The sequence below is a fragment of the Eulemur rufifrons genome, chromosome 2 (genome assembly GCF_041146395.1).
Source record: "Eulemur rufifrons isolate Redbay chromosome 2, OSU_ERuf_1, whole genome shotgun sequence".
NCBI lineage: Eukaryota > Metazoa > Chordata > Mammalia > Primates > Lemuridae > Eulemur > Eulemur rufifrons.
The window spans coordinates 61,470,676-61,494,553 of record NC_090984.1 but is presented as its reverse complement, the minus strand read 5'-3'; the positions used below and the strand labels follow the sequence as shown (position 1 = coordinate 61,494,553).

The 23,878-nt window shown below is 39.5% G+C and overlaps 1 protein-coding gene across 3 annotated transcripts; it reads left to right on the top strand.

Moving 5' to 3' along the window:
• Positions 1-5,271: 5,271 nt before the first annotated feature.
• Positions 5,272-9,796, top strand: LOC138378497 (granzyme H-like). Of its 3 annotated transcripts, none has more exons than XM_069463829.1 (5): positions 5,272-5,326; positions 6,632-6,779; positions 7,197-7,332; positions 7,503-7,568; positions 9,571-9,796. In XM_069463829.1, exons 1-5 carry the CDS (start codon positions 5,272-5,274, stop codon positions 9,733-9,735), a joined length of 570 nt encoding a protein of 189 aa, XP_069319930.1. In that variant the 3' UTR covers positions 9,736-9,796. The 3 variants fall into 3 exon arrangements, with proteins under 3 accessions (XP_069319930.1, XP_069319924.1, XP_069319939.1); XM_069463823.1 differs by having other exon boundaries at positions 7,503-7,763; XM_069463838.1 differs by lacking the exon at positions 7,503-7,568.
• The last annotated feature ends 14,082 nt before the right edge of the window (positions 9,797-23,878 follow it).

The window sequence follows — 23,878 nt, the reverse complement described above, 5'->3', positions numbered from 1 at the left end:
TGCCCAAATCATAAGCCAATCTGGCCACTCAATTTAGATGGACCCAATGATAATTTGTTTCAATCCAAAGAATATTAAGTCTAGGACTTTTGCTGAAAATCTTGGGATAAGAGAAGCTTTCTTTGTCACAGAATATTTAAATTTAAAGAGGGGGTTCTAAATATTCCCAAAAGATGAGTCTGTGATGGTGGTAAGATAAAAGGTGGGTTACCACATGGAGTATTTGGTGTATTCCACTCTGCATACTGCGAAGGCAAGTCCAGCCTCTATTAATTAAGGGGGTACAGTGTGTTGTTTTTGTTACATGTATATCTTGTGAAATGCTTAAGTCAGGGCTTTTGGTGTGCCCATTACCAGAATAGTGTCCATTGTGCCCAATAAGTAAGTTGTACAGGGTTTTTTATTTCAAATTATTAATTAAGAAGGTACAAGTGTTTTTGTTATAAGGATATCTTGCATAATGCTTCAGTCAGAGCTTTCGGTGTGCCCATCACCAGAATGCTATTCATTGTGCCCAGTAGGTAGGTTTTTATTGCATACACACCCTCCCGTCCTCCCCACTTTTTGGTTTCTCATGTCCATTATCTCACTTTGTGCCCATGTGTACCCAACTATTAACTCTCACTTATTAGTGAGAACATATGGTGTTTTGTTTTCCATTCCTGAGATACTTCAGTTAGGATAATGGTCTCCAGTTTACTCCATGTTGCTGTAAATGACATTATTTCATTTCTTTTATGGCTGAGTAGTACACTATGGTATATATACACCACACTTTCTTTATCTACCCATGAATTGAAGGGCACTTAGGTTGATTCCACATCTTTCAATTGTGAATTGTGCTGCAATAAACATTCAAGTGCAGGCATCTTTTTGATAACATGACTTCATTTCCTTTGGGTAGATACCCAGCAGTGGGATTGCTGGATGGAATGGTAGACCTACATTTATTTCTTTGAGGAATCTACATGCTGTTTTCCATAGAGGTTGTACTAATATGAAGCCCCATCAACAATGTATAAGCATTCCGTTCTCTCTGCATCCATGCCAGCATCTATTGTTTTTTTAGCTTTTTAGTAATAGCCATCTGATAGGGGGAAGGTGGTATTGCTTTGTAGTTTTGATTGTATTTCACTCATGATTAGTAATACTGAGTATTTTTTCATATGCTTGTTGGCCATGAAAAAAAACTTCTGTTCAAAACTTCTTTCAAAAAAACTTCTGTTCGTGTCTTTTGCCCTCTTTTTGATGGGCTTGTTTATTTTTGGTTTTTTTCCTTGATGATTTGTATGAGTTCTTTGTAGATTCTGAATATCAGTCCTTTATCAGATGTATAGTTTGCGAATATTTTCTCCCATTCTGTAGGTTGCCTATTGACTCTGTTGCATATTTTCTTTGCTGTGTAGAAGGTTTTTAATTTAATTAAGTCCTGTTTATTTATTATTGTTGAAATAACAGATAAGGAATTCCAAACATGGATCATAAGGGAGTTCAATGAGATCCAAGAGAAAATCAAAAACCAACTCAAAGAAACCAGAAAACAGTTCAGGAAATGAATAAAAAATTTACTAAAGAGATACATATATTTAAAACAAATAGAACTTCTGGAAATGAAAAGTTCATTTAGATAACTACAAAACACAGTGGAAAGTTTTAAGAGTAGACTAAGCAGAAGAAAGAATTTCAAGGTTCAAAACAATTAACCCAGTCAAAAAAAAAAAAAAAAAAAAAAGAATCCAGAGGAACAAACAAAGTCTATGAGAAATACGAAATGATTATAAAATGGCCAAATATAAGAATGATAGGCATCCCTGAGGGTGAAGAAGAAAAAACACAAGGCCTGGAAAACCTATTAGAAGGAATAATTGAGAAAAACTCCCTTGGTCTTGCTAGGGATTTAGACATCCAGATACAAGAAGCTCAATGAACACCTGGGACATTCATTGCAAAAAGGGAATCAACAAGGCATATAGTTATCAGACTGGACAAAGTCAACATGAAGGAGGGACTCCTAGGAGCCATGAGGTGAAAACATCAAGTAACTTATAAAGAAAAACCCATCAGATTAACAGGAGATTTCTCAAAAGAAACCTTACAAGCCAGAAAAGAATGGAGTCCTATCTTTTGTCTCCTTAAATAGAATAACTGTCAGCCAAAATTTTTGTATACTGCTAAACTAAGTTTCATAAATGAAGGGGAAATAAAGTTTTTCACAGACAAGTAAATACTAAGGGAATTTGTCACTCTAGACCCACCCTACAGGAAACGCTCAAAAGTCCATTATACATGCAACAGCACAATAGATACCAACCAGTGTAAAAACACCCAAAAGTTACAGCTCACAGCTCTTATAAAACAATAGCACAAGAGGAAAACAAAACAATAAGGTGTCATCCAACATGTCGAACAGAATAGTATCCCACATATCAGTACTAACACTCAACATGAATGGTCTGAATGTCCCACTTAAAAGGCATAGACTGGCTGAATGGATGAAAAAACACAACCCAAATATTTGCTATCTCCAACAAACACATCTAAACCATAAAGACTCACACAGACTCAAGGTAATGGGATGAACAAAAATATTCTATGTAGATAGAAACCAAAAATGAGCAGATGTAGCCATTTTTAAATCAGATAAAATAGAATTTAAATCAACAATGGTTAAAAAGAAAAAAGACAAAGATAGTTATTATATAATGGTAAAGGGAACAATTCAGTAAGAAGACAAAACAATCCCAAATAGATATGCACATAACACAGGAGCTCTCAATTTCATAAAGCAAATTCTTCTAGATATAAGCAAAGAAATAAACAGTAACATCTGAATAGTTGGGGACCTCAACACTCCAGTGACAGAACTGGACTGGTCATCAAAGCAGAAAATGAATAAATAAACACCAAACTTAAACAAGACTCTAGAACAAATGGACCTAACAGGCATTTACAGAACATTCTACCCAGAAACTACTGAATATACTTTTTTTTCCCTCAGCACATGAGACATTCTCAAGATTGATCACATCTTAGGCAATAAAACAAAGTCTCAGCAAATTCAAAACCATCAAAATCATACCATGTATCTTCTCAGACCACAGTGGAATAAAACTAGAAATCAATTCCAAGGGAAACACTCAAATATACACAAAGTCATGAAATTTAAACAACCTGTTGCTGAATGATCTTTGGGTCAATGATGACATTAAGATGGAAATGAAAAGATTCCTCAAACTGTATGACAAAGGGTACAGAAGCTTTCAAAATCTATGGAATACAGAAAAAGTAGCCCTAAGTGGAAAGTTCATAGACTTAAATGCCCACATCAAAAAGACAGAAAGATCACAAATTAACAACCTAATGTCACATCTCAAGGAACTAGAAAAAGATGAACAAACCAAACCCAAAACCAACAGAAGAAAAGAAATAACAAAGCTCAGAGCAGAACAAAACAAAATGGAAACCAAAAACAATACAAAGGATCAATGAAAGAAAAAGTTGATATTTTGAAAAGATAAATAAAATCAATAGACCACTAACCAGATTAACCAGAAATGGAAGAGAAAGGACTCAATCAGATGTGAAAATGGAGACATTACAACTGATACCACTGAAATACAAAATGTCATCTATAAATACTATGAAAACCTCTACACCAAAAAACTAGAAAACCTAGTGGAAATGGATAAATTCTTGGAAACACACAACCTCCCAAGCCTTAATCAGGAAGAAATAGAAACTAATTTCTATTGGAACAAACCAATAATGAGCAGTGAGATTGAACCCATAATAAAAAAAAATCTCCTGACTATAAAAAGCCCCTGTCCAGACAGATTCACAGCCAAATTCTACCAGACATACAAAGAACTGGTACCTATCCTACAGAAACTATTTCATAACATCAAGGAGGGAATCCTCCCTAATATGAAGCCAGTATCACCCTGATACCAAAGCCAGAAAAGAACACAACTAAAAAAGAAGACTACAGACCAATATCCCTTATGAACATAGGTGCAAAAATCCTCAACAGCAAAATACTAGCAAACTAAATTCAACAGAGTATCAGAAAGATAATCCACCATGATCAAGTGGTTCTCATCCCAGGGATGCAAGGATGGTTTAACCTACACAAATCAATAAATGTGATTCACCACATACACAGAAACAAAAACAAAGACCATATGATCATCTTAGTAGATACAGAAAGAGCATTCGATAAAGTCCAGCAACCTTTCATGATAAAAAAAAAAAAAACTCAACAAACTAGGCATAGAAGGAACATACCTCAAAATTATAAGCATCATATATGACAAACCCACAGCCAACATCATACTGAGTGGGGAAAAGTTCTTTTGGAACCAGAAAAGAGCCTGAAAAGCCAATGCAATCTTAAGTAAAAAGAACAAATCTGGAGGCATCATATTAAGAGACTTCAAATTATACTACAAGGCTTTGGTAACCAACACAGCATGGTACTGGTATAAAAGTAGACACATAGACCAATGGAACCGAACAAAGAACCCAGAAATAAAACTATCTACCTACAACCAACTGATCTTGGACAAACCTCCACACAGCATACACAGAGGAAATGAAGCCCTATTTAGTAAATGGTGCTGGGAAAACTGGTTAGCCACATGCGGAAGAATGAAACAGGACCTTTATCTCTCACCATGCACAAAAGATAATTCAAGATGGATTAAAGACTTAAATGTAAGGCATGAAACCATAAAAATTCAAGAAGAAAATAGGAAAAACTCTTTTAGACATTGGCCTAGGCAAAGAATTTATGACTAAGACCTCAAGTATCAGCTTTTCAAAGGCAGGAGCCATGTCTCTCACATCCTTGGATCTGCTTGCTAAATAATTGTTCATGATTTTATCAGAATGGAAAAAGAGCCCAGAGCTGAGACAAGGAGACATTCTTCATTCAGCTCAGTCACTTAGGAAATTCTGGGGTTCTCACCCTTCTACTAGCTGCAGCCACACCCTCAACAGCCTCCATCTTCTTGTCCATTATTCTTGCTTTCACCTTGTGACTCAGCAGCAGAGTTGCAAATGTGGTTACAGTGCCATTTTCACTTAAACCAAACCAGAGAACTTTGGCAAGCCAACTGGTATGATGACGCCCATGAAAACCAGGAGAGCACACACAGATCTAGGAGGTCTGTGAGGTCACTAAGCCCACCCCTCTTTCATCCGCCTCCCATGGTTTTGTATCTGCGTGTAGAAAACACCAGCATTGCTGATCTGGGCAGCCTTCCTGAGAAGATGCAGCCACTCTTGCTCCTGTTGGCCTTTCTTCTGCCTCCCAGGGCTGGGACAGGTAAGTGACCATCCCTATTTCAGAGGCCTGAACCCATCCCCTGTATCTGTGACCCCTCTGCCCAGCACTGATCAGGAATTTTCCTCAATCTGCCGCACCTCCCATCCCATACCCAGATTTATAAGTCTGATGCTAGATACACATTCAACAAGGATGGCAGAAGAAAGGGTGTTACCTAAAAGGTTTAGTAGGCATTAGCCTCTCTCCAGACCTCTCTTTTATAATCTGAAAAGTAGGTTGTTCTTAGAAAGGAATTTGGTAGAAAATGAGAAGCTACAAAAGATAAGTAATAATAATCCCTCACTCCAACCCAGGAAAAGGCAGCTCTAGGTATTTCCGATTCCTTTCAGCTTTATTTGGCCAGTATGGTCCCTCTCTTCTCAACTGTGCCACTTGTTCCAATTTCTGATCCTCTAACCCCAAAGCTTACCTATCCTCTTTCTCAGCCTTTCATCATCCCAATCCTGCTCCCCGGTGGCTGCTCTGATGAGCAGACACCCAGGCTGCAGCACGGGAGGTTGTCACAGGACCCAGCTTAAGAATTGGTTAAATTATTCAGTGCCCTCCCCCCTCTAACTGCTGCCCAGGAGAGAAGCCCAGGGTGCAACAGATCTTAGAGGTGGCAGATGGCTGCAACCGCAGCTCTCCTGTGGCCTTGGCTCCACCCAGGCCTGTGCAGTGCATGTTTTGCTAGCTTTCCCACATCTCCCGCCTTCCCAGGTCCTTGGCTACTCCACCATCTTTGGCAGTGCTTCCCCCAACATCCCAGAGGCCCTGAAGCCCACCAGCACCACCCCCGCCAAACCCCAACCAAAGGCTAATTGGAAGCCATTCATTTGTGCAGCCAAAAAACAATTGCTGAGAATCCAGGATGTGAACCTAGGCCGTAGGACATACGGATTTTAGAAAATGCAACTCCATAAGCTCATGGGTAAATCATTAGAAAATGGCACTGATGGGGATGATAGCAAAGGCTCAGAGGGATCAGGGAGATTCACTAACAAGGAAAGAACCAGGGCAGTCCTGTCCAGGCTCCTCTGGGGCTCTGCTGTCCTGAGGGTAGATTTTACATCCTCCCTGTGTGTCTGCAGTAGGACGTGATGACAAGCTCTGCCCCTCTTTTCTCAGAGGGGGTTCTGAGTTTTGAGGTGTAGAAGAGGTAGTTCCACCTGCAAGAACCGCTGCCTGCCGAGCCCAGGAGGATGCTCCCGCGCTGCACACCACACCCTCAAGCACCATCTTCCTGAGCCTTCTCTCCTGACCACACCTGCCCCAGCTAGCTCAGCTTCCAGTCTTTTCTTTCAGACGAGATCATTGGGGGCCATGAGGCCAGGCCCCACTCCCGCCCCTACATGGCCTATCTTCAGATCTGGCATCAGGGAACTCGGAAGAGGTGTGGCGGTTCCCTGGTACGAGAAGACTTCGTGCTGACAGCCGCTCACTGTTGGGGAAGGTGAGGAGGAAATTTCCACGCCCTCCTGGAAATGCTCCACAGAGACCCTGTCTGAACACATGTGCCAGGAGGGCTTCTTGGAGAAAGAGGGTGAATAAGTCCCGTGGGGGGAGAGGAAGGTTAGTGTCAGAGGCGCTGCTGAGGTAAGAAAAGACCAGAGTGATCACACCTGTCATATTCAGAGCAGGGGACATGCTTCGGCATAGGAATGGAACCTAAAGCAGTCTCACCTGCTTTCCCAGGGGGAGCTGACCCCTGAGAACCACTGGTGCAATTAGCAGAATGCCACCTCCTGGGGCCCCCCCATCCCCTCAGCTGCAGCCCTGCCCTGCCCTGGCTGTCACCTGCTCTTCACAGCTCTTGGGCTGTACCCCTGTGACTCCACACACTCGCAGCCCCTCTCTGCTGTCTGTGCAGCTCCATAAATGTCACCCTGGGGGCCCACAACATCAAGAAGCAGGAGAAGACCCAGCAGGTCATCCGTGTGAAAAGAGCCACCGCCCACCCAGCATATAGTTCTAACAGATTCTCCAATGACATCATGCTGCTGCAGGTGAGGCAAAGTCCTGCTGCTCTCGCTCTGCTGGTCCAGTTGCCCCTCTGGCCGTGACGCTGTCCCTTCTTCCCTCCTTTCCATCCTGCTTGGCCTCAGAGGAGAGGGGAGACAGCTCAGTCTCACGAGGCCACTGGCTGACCTGGACTTTCTTGCCTCTTCCCCACCAGCTGGAGACAAAGGCCAGGCGGACTGCAGCCGTGCGGCCCCTCAAGCTGCCCAGGTTCATGAGCCGGGTGCAGCCAGGGAAGAAGTGCATTGTGGCCGGCTGGGGCCGGACTTCCCTGGAGGGCAAAGGCTCAGACACACTGCAGGAGGTGATGCTGACCGTGCAGCAGGACAAGACATGCGAATTGCTCTTCCCTGGGGATTACCGCAAGGCCACAGAGATTTGTGTGGGGGACCCAAAGACGATAAATACCACTTTCAAGGTCAGGTTTCCAGCATCTACACAGACAAGTCCCTGGGAGAGAGGAACTTGAGGAAGATCTGCGGTATGGGAGTGGCCAGCCCCTGTGCCCTCAGTGTTAGGGTGGAGAGCTAGAGCAGAGCTGGTGCACACAGGTTTGAGAAAAATTTCTCCAGACAAAGATTAGGATAGAAAGAAGTTTATTTTACTTTCCCAAGCGGGAAAGGGCCAAACATGAGAGAGAAAGGGGAAGGGTGTGTTGGCCTAGAAAACTGGTTACTCAGAACTTTTATTTAGGAAATGTAAAAAAAGGGGATGAAAGATGATTTATGGTTGTAGTCAAATTCACAGGGTGCTGTGAACTGTCACATCTGCTCATTCTCTTTTTATCGGCAAGCAGATAATAGAATGCCTACGTGAAACTGCTGTATCTGTTCCTTTTCTTTAGCAGAAATGGCTGTTAGAGATCTTGTCACGATCTTGCCCTCAAGATATGGGATCTCATGCCTGAAGTTTGTCCCCCCTACTGTCCTCCAGGAGCTTCTCAGGAGCTATCCCAGGCTATAGAAACAGATTCTAAAAGGCAATTTTAGTCAATAGGTCTAGCAATTGTAAAAGGAAAAATTTACATTTCCTTTTTATCTTCTGGGCTCCTCTGAGATGTAAAAACAGCTCTGCAGGGCACCTGCCAGCAGGGAGAGAAAGAGCAGAGAGCAGGGAGAGAGCTCAGGATTGATCTTTAGATGTCACTAGGAAATTGTGGGATTAGGTATTTTCCTATTATTTCAGCAAGGCTGCCCCTTTCGTTCCCCCCTTTCTACTGTTAAACTTAAAATTTCCATTTAAAAAAATGAACTCAGAAGCAGGGAAAATGGGTGGAGGTCTTTCTTCTGTAACTGCTCCCAGCTGGCAATGGCCATTGGGATCTTTTTATGGAGAGAGTGCATTTGAATCATTAAGGGGGAGATGGTTGAAAATGGATGGTCTTGAAAGCTACGTTAGAGGTACAGTTTTGTATGAATGTTACCAGATAGTGGAGAATGCAGGGTTTGAAAAGGAGAGCTAAAAGCAGAGCTTCTAGGGGCAATAGCCAAGAAACCTAAGGGCACACAGGGCAAGAGTTCACAGTTCTGAGAAGGCAGAGGGCCTCTTGGACTGTAGGCACATAGAGATGTCACAGAGCGCCCACAGAGGGAGATGTGGAGAGTAAGGTTACTGTCATTAGGGCTCCCAGTGTGGGCAAAGAGCTGACCGGCCTGGTTTGTAAGCTGTGCTGTGGTGGCATTCACAGAGTGATATGAGAAGTATAAAGAGGAGGCAAAGGGCGATATGGAGCCATTTATACCACAGCATATTATGGAAGCCTGGTATACCATGATGGGCTGGACTTTTAAGGTGTTTGCCGTGGGTGGAAGCAGGTTCTGGAGGATCCAGGGCCGAATTCTCAGAAGCTTTAGCTGCAGCGGGAGTAGTGAGAATTAGTTAAAAAGGACCTTTTTCTAAGGTTGGCCATTCCTTTCACTCAGCCCAGAGCTTGGGCAGCCTGGGTGCTCCAGGAATCCAGCCTTTAGTCCGTGAGCTGGGTGGACCGGGGTGGGCATGGGGAAGCTAGCACAGCAGAGCTAGCACCAGAGTATACCCCTGAGGACTGCAGAGAAAGGCTTGGCCTGGGTTGAGCCGGAAAGAACAGTCAGGACCATACTGGAGCCCCAGGACTCAGGGAGGTGACAAGAAGGCTGCCCTGGCCCTGATGCCACGTACACAGCCCCCTAACAGAGACCACCCATGCCTGGGGAGGCCAGCTCAGTCTTTCCTCTCTCTGCCCACAGGGGGATTCTGGTGGCCCCCTCGTGTGTAAGAACGTAACCCAGGGCATTTTGTCCAGTGGACGAATAAATGGGACACCTCCAGGAATATTCATGAATGTCTCACATTTCCTGCCCTGGATAAGGAAGACAATGAAGCGTAGCCACCAACAGCAGGCAAAAGACTGACCTTCCTCTGAGCCTGATCATCTTTTCTGCGGCAGAGGCAAGAATCCCACAGAGGTGGGCGGTGGGGATTGCAGGATTGCAATAAATGGATCTCTGGCGTGAATATGACTGAAGTCTTGTCTATCCATTGAACTGCTTTCAATAGGTGACAAGGCTGCTCAAGGCAGCCCTCTGCTGCCAATTCTGGTTTTGCTTCCTCCTTTCTCCCACAGTCCTCCCTCCTCCCTAAACCCCGTGCTGAACAATTTCTCATCAAATTCTCACCCACGTGTCTTTGATACCTAACTTTCTGCCACAATCTTCTCCCCCGACAAAATGAACCACTCTGGGACTTAGGAATTTCTTACCATCTCTAATCTAAGCCAACCACCTTCACCCATCCCCGCCCCCCACCACGTGGGCAGAGAGTGGAGCTGGGAGGTGGAAAGAGGCTGACTCCAGGGACCCAGGTGGCCGGGGCTCTGCCAGGAGCACTCCAGTGGGGGCAGGCTTCTCCCACAGCCAGGCCTGTCTGCAGCTGAGGGGGCTGAGAGGCTCCTCTGACGCCCCTCAGCCTCACCCAGGTCCTGTTTTCTAGCCCTGCCCTGGGCCCAGCACTGAGCTCAGTCAGCCTCCTCCTCTCTGGCTGTCCTTCCCACACCAGCCCCTGCTTTTCACCCAAGTGTCCCTGGCCACCAGCTCCTCCCTGCTAGCCCTATTTGAGCCAGCCTCTCTCTTTCTTGTCCCCCTAACAGAGTTCTCAAGGCTGTGCGGATTCTCTTCTATTGTTTGTCCCAGCCAGACCTGGGCTGCCAGCTCACCTGACTCTGATCAGAGGAGCCAGCTCCCACCTCCTACCTCCCACCTCCCACGTGGGCAGGGCTGACTGAGGCCCTCAGTTTAGCCCAGCATCCCCCAGGGGCTCAGGCATCCCCTCCTGAGGATCGCTCCTGTAGAGTCGCTCAGCAGCCCGGCTTGGCCTCGGGACCCAGACTCCCCCTGCTGGCAATGTGGGGTTATGGCAGCCTTGCACCAGAGGGCCCTGAGGCTGCTGGGCTGGAAGTACCCCTTTGCCATCCACCAGTAGACAAATACTTGCTGATCTCTCCCTCTTCGTGCCAGGCACATAAGAGGCTCTTGTCTCTACTTTTAGAAAACATAAAACGATGAGAAATTTCCTCTAAATTCTCCTGGTTCCCTTCCTTCCACCAGGCAAGAAAGTTTGGCACAAATAGGTCTGTATTTGGAATCCACAAGAAATTCTGCTTTGAAAGTAATTAAATTCTCTGTATTCTATCTGTAAATTATGGTGTCACATGCATGATCTGGTTTCATTCCAGAAGGGCAGTCCGTGAAATTGGAAGAAACTTTGAGACCCTCAGGTCCTGAGCTTTCTAATGTATGCTCAGTGGAGTCTGTATCCAGAGGTGCGAGGGGGAGAAGGAAGCAACCAGAACAGCCTTAGCTTTGTTAATTTTGCACGTGGAAGACATGAACCTCAGTCCACAAACCTAAGAAATGCTACAGTTCAAGTGCAAGACAGTTAATTGTGACCCAGATGACCTTATTTAGGGTCCGTATCCCCCAAACAGTACCACTAGTGAGTCAGATGTGACAGAACATAATAAATTCACAATAGCTGGACAAACACTGCATCGAGTGAGACCAACATTGGACAAAGGCGCAACTTCCCCTAAAAAGAATAACAAACCACATGGATTCAGAAAAAAACAAAATCCAGCACATTTGAAAATAAGAGGAAAAGCAAATACACTTATTTTTCACGTAAAGCTGTTCCATTGTCCACCTGACAAGTCTTCCCCTGGGAAATTACAACACTGGCAGTAGTAGATGAGAGAGGCGTTAACTGCATACAGAGATGAGCAAGTGAACAGCAGAGCGTGCAGGAGCTGGGGGCAACCACACAAAAGAAATGTAGAGACCCCAGAAAGTCAGCCATGAAGAGCTCCACAGAATCCCAGAATGTAAGCCAGAGACAGCAACAGAGTGACCAAAGATTTCCACCACCAGGGGCAAGGACCATGCCTGATGGATCAGTGTTGCCCCTTACACCTGATAGAAATACTTGACACTGAGTATAAGATGCATTAGGAAGAAAAAAACATTGCCTTACAATGACTGTAGCATCATGAAGACTGGGCTGCTCTTGATATATGTTTCTTTAAAGTGATCTCCATATAAGTTTACATTTATTTCTGTTTCTTGAACTAGTGATTTTTATTTCTAGGACTTTATCCTATATAAGATCTGAAGTGTGTGTGTGTTTGTGTGTGTGTGTGTGTGTGTGTGTAGGAGGGTTATTCATAAAATGTTCATCACAGCATTATTTAATAATAGACCCTAAATTGGAATCAGTATTAGTGTCCAAAATAGGGAAATGATAAACTATGATACATTTGCCTTATGCAGTATACAGCCATTAGCATCTACCTTATCCACAGCTGTACAAAACTAGGCTAAGTACATTAAGGGCAAGTTATTTTCAAAAAAACACACACACAAATAAGAATTTGGAAAAGTAAAAGCTCACTAACTAATCAATGAAACATTAAAATATTAATAATTTTTTGCTTATCTGATTGGGAAGGATTTACAAAAATGATAACATTCAGATTCAGTATGGACATTGAGAAAATGACATTTTCACAACTTATATACAAAGATCCTTTAAAAAAAAAAAAAGTCTTTGACCCAGCTATCAATCACATCAAGAAAACTGAACAATCACACCAAGGTTATTCCTTATAAAAACCTTGTTACACAAGTAAAATCTTAGAAACAATGCCAATGTCCAGCACTAATTTGGCTATTTGTTTTTAAAAGTGGCATATTACTGAACATTACAGAATCCTTAAAGTTATGATATACAGCTACATGGAAGAATATTCACCAGGCATGTTTAAGTAAAAGCAGGTAATAGATCAGTATATATTACAATTAAATTTTTGCTTATACACATATTTTTTTCGCTTTTATTCTTCCTACATATCCATTTTCCTAATTTTTTCACAACTTTTATGTATTATTTAATAAATTAAAAGTTTATTTATTACATATGAATGAGATTCTAAAATGATATTCACTAATAGATTTTTAATAAAATGAGGGAAATATTTATGTTAAATAATTAAAATATGGGAATCAAAAGTAAATATATTGTGATCACACCTATGTAAAAATATACAAAGAAAAGGTCTAGATGAAAATACAACTCTGTTAACAATGATCAACTGGATAGTGAGTTAAGACTGACATATTTCTTGGCCAGGTACAGTGGCTCACACCTGTAATTCTAGCACTCTAGAAGGCCAAGAGGGGAGGATCACTTGAGGTCAGGAGTTCAAGACTAGCCTGAGCAAGAGCGAGATCCCGTTTCTCCTAAAAATAGAAAAAATTAGCCAGGCAACTAAAAAAGTTAGAAAACATTAGCTGGGGGCAGTGATGCATGACGGTAGTATCAACTACTCGGGTGGCTGAGGCAGGAGGATCACTTGAGCCCAGGAGTTTGAGGTTGCTGTGAGCCAGGCTGATGCCATAGCACTCTAGCATGGACAACAGAGCAGGACTCTGTCTCAAAAAAAAAAAAAAAAAAAAAAAAAAAAAACAGACAGACATATTTCTCCTATTTTTTTTTAATTTAGTCAGTATTTTAAAGTTTACAATTATTAAAATAACTGTATTTAAAAAAAATATTCCAACAAAAAAGACATCTATGAAATGCCTGAAAAAGAATTCAAAATAATATCAAAGAAGCTCAGTGACACACAAGAGAACATTCATAAACAATACAAAGAAATCAGCAAAACAATTCATGATCTAAATGAGAAATTCAGCAAAAAGATAAATATTATAAACTAGAACCAAACAGAAATCCTGGCACTAAAGAACTCAATGAATGAAATAAAAAATACAATTGAGATCTTTAATAATAGAGTAGATCAAACATAAGAAAGAATTTCTGAACTACAGAACTTTTGAAATAACTCAGTGAGACCAAAAAAAAATGAAGAAAGCCTACATGTGAGATACCAGAAAACCACCAAATATTTAAATTGTGGATATTCCTGAAGAAGAAGAGATGGGCAAAGGCATACAAAACCTATAAAATGAAATAATAGCTGGAAACTTCCCAAGTCCTGCAAGAGATATAGACATCCACATGCAGGAAGCTCAAAGATCCCCATATAGATCGAACCAAAAAAGTCTTCTTCAAGGGACATTATAGTCAAAGTGTCAAAAGTCAAAGATACAGCTAATTCTAAAACTAGTAAGGAAAAATTGTCTAGTCACTTCTAAGGGAATCCTCATCAGAATAACAGTGAATTTCTCAACAGAAACCTTACAAGCCAGGAGAGAATGGGATGATGTACTTAAAATACTGAAGAAAAAATTAAAAATCGCGAAGTCAAAAATACTATAGTCAGCAAAGCTAGTCTTTCAAAGTGAAAGAAATATAAAGTTTTGTTATCGAAAACTTGGCACTTGTCCTCAAGGCTGCATCAGAAGAATGAGAATAAGTGTTTTGGAGAGGAGGAAAGGGAATTTTTATTATTTTGCCAGCAAAAGAGGAAAATGGCAGACCTTCTTGTCTCAAAATCCAAATTTCCTGAACATAGGCAGAAATACAGAGTTTTTAAAGGGAGGGCCCCTCAGTTCTAGGCTATTGTGGCTAATTACTCTAATCACCCCATCTCTGCCAAAGACAAAGCCTGTGAACTCCAACAGCTGCCGACCTGGGAGGGCTGGCACCACCTAGGAGTTATCTCTTTTAACAAAGGACTTAACCTGCCTCAGGGATGAAAGCCAGGCTGCAGTTCCCAAAAAGAGTGGGCGAAGTTTTAAAGAGACAGAAAGCCTTTTTTTTCTTCAAGCCCTTCATTCTGTTACAGTTTTTCCCAAACAAGCAAAACCTCAGGAAATTTATCAATACTAGACCAGTCCTATAAGAAAAGCTCAAGGTGAGTCCTCTAACTGGAAGTAAAAGGATAATATCTACCATCATGAAAATGCATAAAAGTATAAAACTCTCTGGTGAAGCAGATACACAGACACACAAATAAGAAAGAGAAAGAACTCAAATGTTACCACTACAGACACCACCAAATCACAATGATAAACAGTAATAAAAAAAAAAGAAAGGAAGAGAGAATATACAAAGCAACCAGAAAATCATTAATTAAATGAATAAGTCTTCACCTATCAATAATAATCTTGAATGTAAACACATTAAATTTACCACTTAGAAGATATAGATTGGCTGAATGGATTAAAAAGCATGACCCAACTATATGCTACCTACAAGAAACTCACTTCAGGCTGGGCATGGTGGCTCATACCTATAATCCCAGCACTTTCGGAGAATGAGGCAGGAGGATCACTTGAGCCCAGGACCTCAAGGTCACAGTGAGCTATGATCACATCACTGCACTCTAACATGGCCAACAGAGTGAGACTGTCAAAATCTTAAAAAGCAAAAGTATTAACATTTTTTAATATCTTAAAATATTAGAAGATTTCCCAAAATAATGGGAAGTTATGGAGCAACTGGAACCCTCATATATTGAATTTCTTGAAACAAGTAAAAATTGAAACACAATGTACCAAAACCTATGGGATACAACAGAAGCAGTGTTAAGAGAGAATTTTATAGCAATAAACACCTACATCAAAAAAGTAGAATGATTTCAAATAAACAACCTAATGATGTACCTCAAGGAACTGCAAAAACCAGAGCAAACCAAGTCCAAAATTACTAGAAGGAAAGAAATAATAAAGATCTGAGAAGAACTAAACAAAATACAGACTAAAAAAAATACAAAGGATCAACAAAAGAAAAACCTGATTTTTTGAAAAGATAAACAAAATTGATAAACCACTGACTTAGACTAACTAGGAAAAAAAGAAAGAAGACCCTACTAAATAAAATCAGAAATTAAAAAAATACACATTACGTCTGATAATGTAGAAATCAAAGGATTGTTAGAGACTATTATAGACAACTACATGCTAACAAATCAGAAAATGTAGAAGAAATGGATAAGTTCCTGGATATATACAATCTACCAAGATTAAACCAAAAAGAAACAGAAAACCTGAACAGACCAATAACAAGTAATAAGATTGAATCAGTAATAAAAATTCTCCCAATAAAGAAAAGCCCAGTACTAGATGGCTTTACTGCTGAATTCTACCAAACACATAAAGAACTAACCCCAATTCCTCTCAAACTGTTCCAAAAATATTAAAGGAGGAAATTCTCTCTAACTCATTCTATAAGGCCAGTATTACCCTGATACTAAAACCAGATAAGGACACAACAACAAAAAAAGAAAACTACAGATCCATATTCCTGATGAATATAAACCCAAAAATCCTTAACAAAATGCTTGCAAATTGAATCCAAAAACACATCAAAATGATAATACATCATGATCAAGTGGGATTTGTCCCAGAGACACAAGGATAGTTCAACATATGGAAATGAATAAATGTGATGCATTAGAACAACAGAATGAAGGACAAAAATCATAGGATCATCTAAATAGATAAAGAAAAAGCATTTGACAAAATTCAACATCCTTCATGATAAAAATTCTCAACAAATTAGGCACAGAAGGGACAAACCCAACATAATAAAGGTGATACATGACAAACCTACAGCTAAAATCACACTGAATGGGGGAAAGCTGAAAGCCTTTCATCTATTAAATAATAACTGGAACAAGACAAGGATACCCATTGTCACCAATCTTATTTAACATAATATTGGAAGTCCTACTTAGAGCAATCAGGCAAAAGAAGGAAGTAAAAGGCATCCAAATGAGAAAACAGGAAGTCAAATTGTTCCTCTTTGCAGAGAACATGATCTTGTATATAAAAAACCCTAAGGATGCCACCAAAAAACACTTAGGATTGATAAATGAATTCAGTAAGTTGCACAATACAAAATCAACACACAAAAGTCTATAGCATTTCTATACAACAACAAACTAGCTGAAAAGGAAATCAAGAGAGCAATCCCTTTTATTAATATAATAGCTACAAAAAGTAAAATGCCCAAGCAATCAATTTAACCAAGGAGATGAAAGACCTCCACACTGAAAACAAGAAAACACTGATGAAAGAAATTGAAGAGAACACAAACAAATGGCAAGACATCTCATAGTCAGAGACCGGAATACTCAATATTGTTAAAAATAACCATACCACCCAAAGAAATCTATAGCTTCAATGCAATCCCTATCAAAATACCAATGAAGTTCTTCACAGATGTAGGAAAAAGAAAACAATCTAAGATCCATATGGAGCCACAAAAGACCCAGAATAGCTAAAGCAATCCTGAGCAAAAATTACAAAGCTGGAGGCCCCATATTACTTGACTTCAAAATATACTACAAAGATATAGTAACCAAATCAGTATGTTACTGGCATAAAAACAGACACACAGATCAATGGAACAGAATAAAGATCCCAGAAATAAATATACACATTTACAGTCAGATGATTTTTGACACAGTTGCCAAGAGTATACATTGGGGAAAGGAAACCCTCTTCAATAAATGTTTCCAGGAAAACTGGATATCCATATGCAGAAGAATGAAACTAGACCCCTGTATATTACCATATACAAAAACAACTCAGAATGGCTTAAAGACTTAAACATAAGACCCAAAACTATAAAACTACCAGAAAAAAAAAGCACAGGAGTAATGCTTGAGGACATAAGTCTCGGTAAGGGTTTTATGGCCAAGATCTCAAAAAATATAGGCAACCAAAACAAAAATAGACAAATGGGACTATATTAAAATAAAAAGCTCTGCACAGCAAGAAACAATCAACAGAATGAAGAGTCAACCTCCAGAATGGGAGAAAATATTTGCAAACTATTTATCTGACAAGGGATTTACATCCAGAGTATACAAGGAACTCAAACAACTTCACAGAAAAAAACAAACAAACAAAAACAAATAGGCCAGGCACAGTGGTTCACCCTTATAATCTCAGCACTTTGGGAGCCCAAGGTGGAAGGATCACTTGAAGCCAGGGGTTCAAGACCAGCCTGGACAACACTGCAAGATCTCATCTCTACAAAAAATTTAAAAATTTTCTAGGCATGGTGGCATGCACCTGTAGTCCCAGCTACTCAGGAGGCTGATGCAGGAAGGTCGCTTGAACCCAGGCATTTGAGGTTGCATGGAGCTATGATTGTGCCACTGTACTCCAGCCTGGGCATCGCACAGAGACCCCATCTCTAAAAAAATAACAAAAATTAAAATTAAAAAACAAATAATCCCATTAAAAGATACGCAAAGTGTCTGAATAGACATTTCTTAAAAGAAGACCTACAAATGGCTAACAGGAATATGAAAAAAATGCTCAACATCACTAATCATCAGGGAAATGCAAATCAAAACCACAATAAGATATCATCTTACCCCAATTAGCATGGCTATAATGAAAAACAAAAATAACAAATGCTAGCAAGGATGCAAAGAAACGGAAATTCTTACACACTGTTGATAGGAATGTAAATTAGTACAGCCATTATGGAAAACAATATGGAGATTTCTCAAAAAACTAAAAATAGAACTACCATACAATCTGGCATTCCCACCACTGGGTATTTAGAAAGAAAAGGAAATCAGTTTATCAAAGGGATACCTACACTCTCATGTTTATGGCAGCACTATTCACAATAGCAAAGATATGGAATCAACTTAAGTGTCCATCAAAAGACGAATGGATAAAGAAAATATAGTGTATGTATACACAATAGAATACTATTCAGCCATAAACAAGAATGAAATCCTGTCATTCTCAGCAACATGGATGGAACTGGAGGTCATTATGTTATTAATAAATAAAATGAGCCAGGTATAAAAAGATAAACATTGCATGTTCTCACTCATGTGTGAGAGCTAAAAAAAGTTGATCTCATGGAGGTGGAGAGTAGAATGATAGCTACCAGAAACTGAGAAGTGAGGAGGAGAAGATGATGAGAGATTAGTTAATGGGTACAAACATACAATTAGATAGAAGAAATAAGTTCTAGTGTTCAAAAGCACAGTAGGGTGACAATAGTGAGCAACAATACATTGTATAATTCAAAATAGCTAGAAGAGAAGATTTGAAATGTTTCCAACACAAAGAAATGATAAATGTTTGAGGTGATGGATAGTCTAAACACTCTGATTTGCCATTATGCATGTATCAAAATATTACATGTACCCCATAAATATGTACAATTATTATGGATCAATTAAAAAAGTTTAAATATTAATATATCAGATGACACAAATTTCTCCATGCCACTAGATAGTCTTCTAAAGCACATCATCTCATTAATATGTCATAATTTATATTATCGTTCTATTATTGTTGGATATTTGGATTATCTGAGCATTTTTGGAAGAGGATCTCAAGGAATAATTTACCTCTGCCTCTTACACATTTACTCAGGGGCCTAAGATTAGGTGCTCAGTGTTAGAAGGAAGCTTTCTTTTTTTTTTTTTTTTTTTTTTTTGAGACAGAGTCTCACTCTGTTGCCCAGGCTAGAGTGAGTGCCGTGGCGTCAGCCTAGCTCACAGCAACCTCAAACTCCTGAGCTCAAGCGATCCTCCTGTCTCAGCCTCCCGAGTAGCTGGGACTACAGGCATGCACCACCATGCCCGGCTAATTTTTTTTATATATATTTTTAGCTGTCCATATCATTTCTTTCTATTTTTAGTAGAGATGGGGTCTCGCTCTTGCTCAGGCTGGTCTCGAACTCCTGAGCTCAAACGATCCGCCCACCTCGGCCTCCCAGAGTGCTAGGATTACAGGCGTGAGCCACCGCACCCGGCCGAAGGAAGCTTTTTGCCAGGAAACACTAAGAACCTTGAACCTTTTTTCAAATCTTTTTCTGCCACATTCAGGGGTTCTGGTGTGCCTTGTTCCCTCTAACTACTTTGGTGGAAAGATTTTAAGCAGACCCCAGTCAATTTGCTACAGCAAAATCATGTACTTCAGGACACTCTCAGAGGTTCAGTCTTTCCTTTGTCACCTGCTCTTCCTTGCTTGTTCCTAAGGGCAAGAGCACAGGCCAGTCTTGACAAGGAAGTGTCTGGTCCCTGCAGACACTTGTGGCCGGCAGACAATGACTTTGGCACAGCCCTCTCCATCATTGACAGTTAATAAAACAATCGCAAGCCATCAATAGAAACTTTCCAAGGAGCTTCCAAAACGTCCTTCTACGAGTGATGTTAGGGTAGCCTTGAGTAGCTGGAGTGCCTCAGTGGTACACTGGTCAGTCTCCCACAAAGCCAAGAGGAACCAGATTGCTTACTGAGGAGAGCAGCATCAGAGGGAGGAAGGGGGATTTGACTCAGCAAGAGCTGGCAACTGCCAGTTCAGAGGATTTGCATCGTTGGCGGCTTATGGGCCCCGGGGAGGGGGTGAGACACACCCTGCCATAATGTCCCAACATCCTAGAGGAGAGAAACACTGTAACTGACAGAAATGTAATAAAACAGTCCAAAGTAGATGTAACCAGCTATGGATATTGTGAAACATATCACAGTCTTTTTTGTTAAAATATCATACTTTTTATTAAAATAGAAAATAAAAATAATTTTAAAATATGTGCCCCACTCTACTCTCATATGTTCCCCTCTCCATCCAAATGTTCTCTCTCACCCTCACCCTCTGGCATTTCTTTTAAAACGTATTGCAAAATATACATAATGAAAAGCACACAAAACCTAAATGTACAGTTTAAAGAATAACTATAAGGCATCTTATATCACAAAATAGAGCATGGTTAACACTACAGAAACACCCGATATGTCATTTCCTGGTCAAAATGCCCTCTCTGCCCTCCAAACCTAGAGTTAACTAGTGTTCTGACTTTTGTGATAACTACTTCCTTGCTTTTCATTATACATTTACCAGCTAAGTATGCATTTCTATCCAATATAGTTTCATGTTGCCTAGTTTTGAACTTTATATAAATAAAATCATGCTGAGTGTAGTCTTCTTGGGTTCCTTCAACATTATGTTTGTAAGATTTGTTTGGGTAGCTGCATGAAGCAAGAGTTCATTCATTTTCATGGCTATGCACTATTCCATTATATAAATACACCACAATTTCATTATTAGTGATGTTGTTAGGGGACCTTCCAAGTGTTTCCAGTTTGGGGCTATTGCTAATAATGTTGCTATGACCCTCTTGGACATACCTCTGGTAGAAATTTGCACTTGTTTCTCTAGGGTATATACCTAGGAATGGGAAAGAGCCAATCTGGTGGCTGTAAGTGGTATCTCATTGTGTTTTCAATTGGTGCTTCTCCAGTATCTAGTGGAATGACACATTTTCATATGTTTATTGGCCACTTAGATTTCCTGTTTTGAGATAAGGCTACTCCAACCCTGTGGCCATTATTTCATTGAATTGATTATCTTTTTCATACTGATTTATAGAAGTTGTTTATATAATTTGAATGTAAGTCTTTTGTTGGTAATATGTGTTACAAACATCTTTATCCACTTTATGAATTGTCATTTGTTTCTCTCAATTTTAATATAACAAGTTCATCAATCCTTTTCTTTATGATTAGTACTTTTTTATATATTCTCTAAAATCTATACCTATCATGAAGATATCGTTACGTCATATTTTCAAATCTTTATTCACACTTGAATCCATAAGTTCCCTAGAATGGATTTTGGGATATGGTGTGAGATAAAGGTCATTTTATTTTTTTTCCACGTGGAAAATATGTGTCCCTATAGGATACCATAAGGATATCTATTGTCCTAGCACCATTTTTTTTTTTTTTTTTTTTTTTTTTTTTTTGCCAATGAAGTCCTAGCACCATTTATTGGTGAGAAAAAAAGAAAATCGTCTTCTCTGTGCTATGAAACCTCCATTATCAATCAAGTATGTATGTGTGTGTCAGTATCCATATGTATGTGGGATCTGTATTTCTGGCCCATTAGTCCATATCTCCATGCCTCATCAATACCACACTGTCATCATTAATATGACTTTATTTGCTCAAGTAAGTCCTCCCTACTTATTCTCATTCTTTAATAGTGTCCTGGCTATTGTTGGCCATTTGTTTTCCAAATATATTTAGAATCAGCTAAGTTCTACAAAATACTTCTCAAGTGTAATGAATCCATAGATCAATTTTGGAAGAACTATCATTTTTGCAACATTTAGTCTTCTAATCCATGAACATAGAATCTCTCCATATTGATGTCTTCTTAAATGTCTCTTCATTCAATTTTATAATTTTCAACAAAGAGTTCTTGCACATATTCTTTTAGATTTATGTTTAGTTATTTAATCATTTCCATGCCATTTAAGTATTAACTTTTTAAACATTTCATTTTAACACTGTTGCTATATATATAGAAATATTTTTTTAATTGATTTTTATCTAGTAAGTTTGTTAAACTCTTATTAATTATGGTAATTTATGTGTAGACTCTTTTGGATTCTCTATTTCTTCAAATCATTCCAATTTTCTTTCCTTCTTTCCTGTCCTTATACCTTTCATTTCTCTTTCCTGCCTAACTATACTTGTTAAAACCTCTAGTATAATGTTGAGCAAAACTAACAAAAATTTATATTCAGGAATTCTTGTATTGTTTTGCTTTCAAAGAAAAAGGTTTCAACACTTCACTGTTAAGTATAATGATTGCTGTGAGATTTTTGTGGATAATTTTTATCATATTAAAGACATTCCTTTTCATTCCAGTTTGTTAAGAGTTTTTTAAGTGAATGAGAATTTTAGCAAATGCCTGGGATATCTTCTTTTTTGCTTCAATTACAAATCACTTAATGTTTCTTCTTTAATAAGTTAATGTGATGTGTTACAGCAATTGCTTTTCAAACGAAACACCAACTATGTGTCCCTAGGATAAACCCAAATTACTTATATCTATTTGCTTATTGATTGATTCAGCTTGAATCAATATTCAAAAATGATATTGGTCTCTAATGTTCCTTTCCCATATTGTCTTTATTGGGTTTGGCACAGAAGTTACGCTAGTCCCATAAAGCAGATGGGTAACATCCACTGTCCAGAAAAAAGTCTTATAACATTCTTCGAATATTTTCTACAGATTTCCACTGTATGTAGTTATCAAAACCAAAGTTCAGATTTTGTGTGTTCAGCACATTCCCTCAGAACAACTGTAGCTTCCTAACTGAACTATCACTATTTCTTCAATTTTGGACTGATAATATTCCTGCTTTGGCAGTTCTTCAAGGCTTTTAAGGTTTTTAGACATTTTTAACAGCTTTGATTTTGGTTGCTTTTAGTGGGAAGGTAGGCTTGAAATCCTAGGTCACTATTAATGAAATTCCTTATTCACAAATTTATTCACATCATTGGGTGCGTATCTTATACTCCTCTTTTTTCACATGTGCAGGTTGTTCTTTAACCTTTTCCTTTATTTTTAAGTTAAACTAATGTTTTTAAAACAAAATAAAATGTTGAAAGCACTTACTAAATTAAAATTATTCCAAATGCTAAGGCACTAATAAAGCTGTTATGCATTTTCTATTTTTTTTCCCTTTTTCTTCACATTACTTTTCAGATGCATAAAGAAATGTCATGGAACACATTGGAGCCTATCACACTCCATACAAGTTTGGGAATTGTAATAGTCTTCAATACTGCTATTTTTGCAAAAATTATACTGGACTATAATGGTTTTCTATGCATACACAGAATATTCTAAATATTTTTAAGTGGGTTTGACAGCCCACTGTGATACTCTGCAGCTATTTGCTGTGCTTTTCTCCCAATGTTGAGTATGTGGCTCTAGTTCTCTGGGTCTTATAGGTAGCATAGCAATAAATGAATCTCCTTTTTAGAAGCTATTATCCCTGGGCACAAAATGTGAATTAGGTTGATTTGTCCCGCATGTCACTGATGAAATGGAATCTTAAATGTTTTCCAGCTAAGACTGTTCTCAATAAAATCAAGTCACTAGGGCTTTTCTGCTTGTAGGGAACCTTCTGGAACACAAAGACCTTCACCTTGGGCGAGAAGTGGGCACGTAGAAGTCTTCGACTGCGTCGTAATTTTCCCTGAGGGTTTGTATGGGCCAAGTGACTTGAGAAAGTAATTGTCAGTGGTAGATCCTTGTT